Genomic DNA, 6,248 nt, shown 5'->3' on the forward strand with positions numbered 1-6,248 from the left:
TAACAACCTCCTTAAGTCTTTTCTTCTGAACAATGGAAAAAAGAAAGGGGGAGAAGCAAAGAATGCAATATTTTAAACAAGCAAGATGTTTAAAAAAGCCCCACGCAAACCAAAAAAATTCCAAAAGCCCCATCGGTCAAAAGTATTGTTCTGGGTGAAAAAAGACTGAAGAAGAAGAAGAAGAAGAAGAAGAAGAAGAAGAAGAGAGAGAGAATTGTGTAGTTTTTATTTAAGATTGAAATGCATAAATAGTATATAAAAGTCTGTGTTACTTCACTTTGGACTGGGCTGATATGCCACTATACAGGTATAGAGGATTAGACAATGCCACTTCATACATGGAAGAGCGAGCCACCACCTACTATGGTTTTCAGCAAAATATGCATTCATAATGTGCTAAGCATGCTGAGTACTTTCATAGGCAGAAACCAAAGTATTTATAGTTTTGTTCTTTTAGGAGCTGTATAAAACCAGAAAGAGCAGCTGTTTCCTGTAATTATTTAGAATAATATCCATTTGCACACAAGTTAACTTAATCTACTTATCTTCACAGAAAAATTTCCTTTTGGGTGAGACAACCTATTGCAAATAACACACCATTGTTCATTCTCACCTCTAGTAAACCCTTCATAAGATTCAAGCCTTAGTCCAGCCAAGCATTTTAGTATTGAAGCCAGAGACTATTTGTGCACTTAAAGCTGTACACATGCTTTGCTAGTTTGGGGCTCTGGGAAGCTTGGGGAATAATTGATCGGTTTATATTACCCGGTTTTTATATTATTATTTGCATTTGTTTGGGCCAGAAAGTGCTGTTTGGAGGTGGGGGGGAAGAGGGATTATTTAAATGAGTTCTCTTCTCCTGTCCCTAAAACCGTTGTAAATTTGCTTCATGAAAGTCTATATTCAGCCTTTCACAGCTGTGCATAGGCTAGGATTTATTTCAGATGGGACTAAATCTCACTCTCTACTGATATGTTGCCAGTGTATACCAGGAGGTTTCTCATGTGTTGGCAGGCAACTGAAGTTTAAGGCTGAAGCAAGCAAGCAGAGACAGCACAACTACAAGCACACACCTGCCCTACTGCTAAATCCCCCACCACACATTACAGGGGTGATTCTGTGCTGCCTTTCTGCAAAGCTAGTGCTGGAATCCTGTTGCCAGGGGTCGGATGGTATCTTTTCCTGCATCTTGGATGGACATCAGAAAGCCGTTCTGTATTGATGTACTTGCACAGCACAACATGGCCTTAATCAAACGCTATCATGGTAACGACACTTCCTTTGTCTTCCTTGACTGACCTGATAAAAACTTTCAACCAAAGTTCAAACAAAAAGTCTTTGTCCTCAATAATCCTGTTTAAAAAAATACAACTTTTCTAAAATTTAAAAAATAGCTTCACTGGCCACAATTTAAAACCACATGTGTGGCATGGAGAATATATATTCTTTATTTTCATATATCTTACTTTTTTTCTGAGGAAAAATGTATATGCTATACAGCTTTTACCAACAGATTTCCTTCATGTGCCCCACCCACTCCATTCCCACATATTCTCATGTCTCAAGTGTCTTCAGTTAGGTCTCAAAGTACTGAGTTACAGGAAAACATGGCTTGAACACTCCTGATCTGGGAGCTGCTTCCAGCATTGATATTGGCATCTTTATAAACAATACATCGGCAAAGTTAGAGTACATGACAGTGACACCATACAGTGAAATCCTTGTCCATCAGGACCCTGGTCCATCACCGATGAAGGGCTCTACCATGTAAACCACTGAGTGCTCTTCAGTCCCTTTAAACTCAGTGAAAATTAGCTGATAACACTGAGCACCTCACATGCTTAGGTTGCAGTTATCTAGATAAGGCATGTTTACTACTTGTCTTGCATCCCACAGATTTCACTGAACCTCTGCACACGCATAAAGCTCATGCCGTGCAAGACTGAGGCACTATGCTCTAAAATTCGCACACAGAGGCTGAGTTTCAAAATGATGTATGCTTAGCTTAGATGGGAGTAGAGTGGATTAATCCCTGTATTCTTCTTTGAAAAGTTTCTCTTCTAAAGGGAAGCCTTGCTGACAGCCAAGTGTGCAAGTTCTGTGGGGGAAAAGGGTCAGAGCTTTATCTGAACAATGCTGTATATACCTCCTTTACGCATTTTTGGAAAATGTAGCCAAACATCTTTTACTTATGATTTAAAGTGCTATAGGCTTCTATGAATATACATATGCTGTCTGGGCCTTGAAAACTTTGTTATAATCACACTGCTGTGCAACTAGGGAATTGACAATTCACAGAGATCATTTTAGATCTGGTTTTGACTGCGTAGCTTTCCACAGCATTTGACAGCCTGACCTCCAGGGATGCCAATTTTGACTTTGTAGCTAAAAATTCATTTTCTCCCTGTTAGCTACAATTCGGGACATTGGGTTACTCCCTCCCTGTGCTACGGAAAAGCCTGAAACCCTACAGCTACCCCAGACAAATAATTTCGAAGTGATGATTTCACTAGGGACCTACCAAGTTGCATGACAGCATGTATAGCCATCATCAGGTAGGTACAAGGGATTGCCCAAAACTGACTGACAGGATAATTGCTCCTGCTCTGTCTCTGGGGGCATGTCTACACATGACACTACATTGCTGTAGCGATTCACTATGGTGACATAGCTCGTTAGTAAGCACAAACTGTGATGCTGACGCTCCATCGCTGTAACACGTTGCTATGGCGATGTAGAAGCTAAAAATAACAGTGCCCTGCCAGGTTGGCTGTTACTGTGCCATCATTTAGTACTTCCTAAATCAAGTACAAAATGATGGTGCAGTAACAATCATGCCATGGGGTGCACGTGCAGACATGCCCTAGAAGTCCAAAAAGACAAGAAGTCTTTTAACAGAAAAGCAGGTAGTTTGGAATAGGGATAGAAGGGAAACGTTATAGCTCTGCCACCTGAAAATGCCAGTGGCAAATCATGGCTGCAGTTTACCTGGCCTTAATCTGAACTGCTGAAGTGAGGCTGGTGAGGGGGCAGAAGCAGAGTAAAGTGAGGGTCTGTCTGCATGTCTCTGGGGAGGCCAATGTGCCCCAAGAAACCTGCCCTGACTAAGAGGCACATTTTAAAGAGTCTGGATGTGACTCTGAGCACACTTTAAACCAGCTATACTGTCTTATTCTGGACTTTAGCCCATGCTGGGTGGGAGTGAGCAGGCAGGGCCTGCTTCTCAAGAGTGCTCCTAGGATCACTACAGGGGCAGTGTAAATGTGTCCTCAGAGCTAAGCCCTTCTGACTCCACGGCCTTACTGAGCCCCTGGAGATTCACCTGGCCAGGTGCAGAAGCTAAAGTCTTAAACTCCAGCATCAGCTACCTGGTGAACAGAATCATCCATGGTTATACCTCAGCCCAGCCACCAGATCCAGGTGGGCAGACACCTGTGCTTGTGTGAAGCCCCTCTAATTCAGAGACTGTTGTTTTGAGTCATTGACTTCACCAAAAGAACCAGCAGTTAGAAATCAAAACCCTGAAATAAAACAGATAAAGTCACTGCTAAACTATGGTATGATCGTGCTTACCTATTATGCTTTACAGCCCACAATACTGACACATTACTGCCAATTTCTAGTCAGTCATACTATGGGCCATTGCCACAAAACTTTCCCTGACACACTGCAATCCCCACCTAGCTATCAATTCCAAACCCTAGACTTCTCTTCAGCAGAGACCTGGCAATGCTGTGTGATGGTTTCCTGATGGGAGCTAATATGACAGCAATAGACTTTTGATACGATCTGCTGTCCAGAGTGAAAGGACAGGGCCTCAATCACTGTCCAATCTACCTTCCTTAACTACTGCAGTTATTAATAACCAATCAAATTCTCATCTCAACTGAACTAGTGCAACCCAAGTGAAGCCAACAGTGCTGGCACTGTTGTTATGTGGAAAATTTGGTCCAGCATAGATTACATCCAAGTGCTCTAGAACTACCAGTAGGGAGAATTATTCAAGCACAACCTTGTGGTGCCATGTTGAAAGTCACAACCACACGCTGCATGGCCAGTTGTGAAGGATGACATCCAACTTTACAAACAGAGAAAATATATTAAGCATTTTTATTTATAAGTTAAATAAATAGTACTTGGAATTTTTTTTTTTTTAATCTGAAGTAAACTTGCTTTCCCACTCACATTTAAAAATATATAGATTTAGAGTGATCAGATATAATTCACCTCCAAGATCCAGAAGGGGGGGAACTTGGCAAAAAATCAACATGATAAACATATTCCCATGCTATTAAAAAAAATCCAATCACTCAAATCTTCCCTAATCTCTCTGTGTTTTACCTGATAAAATGTTTTGACCAGGATTTTTTTTCCCCTCCACGGCAGGTCATGCGGGAAAGCCATTTTAGAACTCTACATTATTTTCTTTGAATGGTTTCAATTTTTTCATAGAAAACTATTCTGACTGGGGTGAAAAAGCCTTCAGATATTTGACAGAATTGTAATATAATGAATCTTGTTACAAAAAGGATTATTTTATGAGAAAAATATTCAGCTGAGGTTTTTCCTCAATGGACTTGCTGTACAAGCCATAGGATCAGCATTCCTAGACAGAATTATGTCCAGACATAGGTCTCCCTTTTCTTGGGGTCATTTTAAAGCCACTGCTGGAGCCTTAAAAATGAACACTATTTCCTCCAAGTTGGATTCCTAAATTACCTCTGAGGGCCTCTGGTGATTACTGTTACCATCTTCCTGACTTAGAAAAACTTGTGGGACATGCACTGGAGCCCATCAGTAGTACTCTAAGTGGACTAGATACATCAGTGTTGAGTATCAAGAGGCAACACTCTATTCCTGCCACAGTGGATGAGAGTTTTGCCTCTATACAGTCTGCCTAGTTTGGAAAGCAATCAGCAAGTTTCCCAACTAGACCATAAATCATAGTGAAAGGAGTACAACGCAAACATGAATCTTGATTGAAGCATGGTTTTCACTCCATTCTTCAGCACACCCTGCAGAAACTTTGGTGATGAACAGACATGCACCTGAAATTCATCCTCCTTCATTCTGAGTCACATTTGAGCTCTTTCAGTGTCACATATGCCAGCGGGCTTCCACCATGCTCCTATCTTCAATGGACATGAAGTTCCTCCTACCATTATCACAGTTCTACGTGTGGTCCTTTCCCCGGACTTCCTGTAACCGTTTCTCTAAGCGATCCAGTTTGGCCAGATTCTCCTTCAGCAACTTGCTGTTTGGAACCAGCTCTAAAGCTTTCTTATAATAGCCACGTGCAGTGACATAATTCCCCTGGAAAAAAGGGGGGAAAAATGTCATTCATATTCTCTGACACGGAAACACCATTTCTTGAGAATGGCAACTTCTATAGTGACTAGTGGAAGTCATTTCTAAATTTTGACTTTTCCTGTAATAACAATATAACACTCATTATTAAACCTGGTAACTTATTTTTGAAGAGCTTACTTTGTGTCTAAATTAGATCACCTAGAAAATGACAAGTAGCAGAAATAAATAATGTTGACACATTCAATATGAAGAGATAATATAACTCTTCTTCTGCAATAGCTTTAGGCTATCAAACAATCTGCTTAGACTCTCTAAAGCCAATTCAGAATGATTAAGCTGAAAATATGGTGACTTCTTATTTCTGAATACTTCAGCAACTGGTATCAGTATTATGCCTTTGATGCCAGTATCAAAGAGATTAGGTAAGGTGGAATGTAAAGAGGCAAATCAGGTACATACATCTAAGGCAGACATTAATTCAAGCAAGATGATGTTGGAGGTAGGAAAGCTGCAAAATAGCCTGTTTTTGTAAGGGATGCTGCTCCTCCCATAGTACAGCCATAATTAGCCCAAAGTATATGTGTATTTTAAATTATTTGATAAGAGTTCCCAGCCAATGAGACTGAGCTCTCCACCTGGGGCTGTAACAGATGTCAAACTCTGGATCAAGCACAAAGGTGGATATCTAATACACATTCAGCATGCACCTCTTGGTTGCCTGAAAGCCATTTTGGTTTGAAGAATAGACATGGTCGATTTTTTCAACAGAAGGGCGGCTGATTTTCCTACCTTAATATGCTCAATGCCTCCCATGTTCATCCAGGCCTGGGCTTGATCTGGATTCAGCTCTACAGCCAGTTTATAGCTCTAAATAAATAAAATTGTCTTTAGGCTAAAAATGTTGGGCCTCCAATTAAGAACCACACTGGAGCGGAAAG

General features: G+C 40.8%; 1 protein-coding gene across 5 annotated transcripts in view; it reads right to left on the bottom strand.

Moving 5' to 3' along the window:
- Nucleotides 1–204: 204 nt before the first annotated feature.
- TMTC1 (transmembrane and tetratricopeptide repeat containing 1) overlaps nucleotides 205–6,248 on the bottom strand; it is a 257,444-nt gene continuing 251,400 nt past the window's right edge. For 4 of the 5 annotated variants that reach the window (XM_025209059.1, XM_006027760.3, XM_025209057.1 and 1 more), the window contains 2 exons: nucleotides 6,100–6,177; nucleotides 205–5,313 (listed from right to left, as the gene is read on the bottom strand). In XM_025209059.1, the coding sequence (XP_025064844.1) occupies nucleotides 5,173–5,313; nucleotides 6,100–6,177 (219 nt within the window). In that variant the 3' untranslated portion in view covers nucleotides 205–5,172. The remainder of the gene's footprint in view (nucleotides 5,314–6,099; nucleotides 6,178–6,248) is intronic. The other variant, XM_025209058.1, reaches the window with a different exon arrangement.

This window comes from Alligator sinensis, unplaced genomic scaffold (assembly GCF_000455745.1).
Source record: "Alligator sinensis unplaced genomic scaffold, ASM45574v1 scaffold659_1, whole genome shotgun sequence".
NCBI classification, from domain to species: domain Eukaryota; kingdom Metazoa; phylum Chordata; order Crocodylia; family Alligatoridae; genus Alligator; species Alligator sinensis.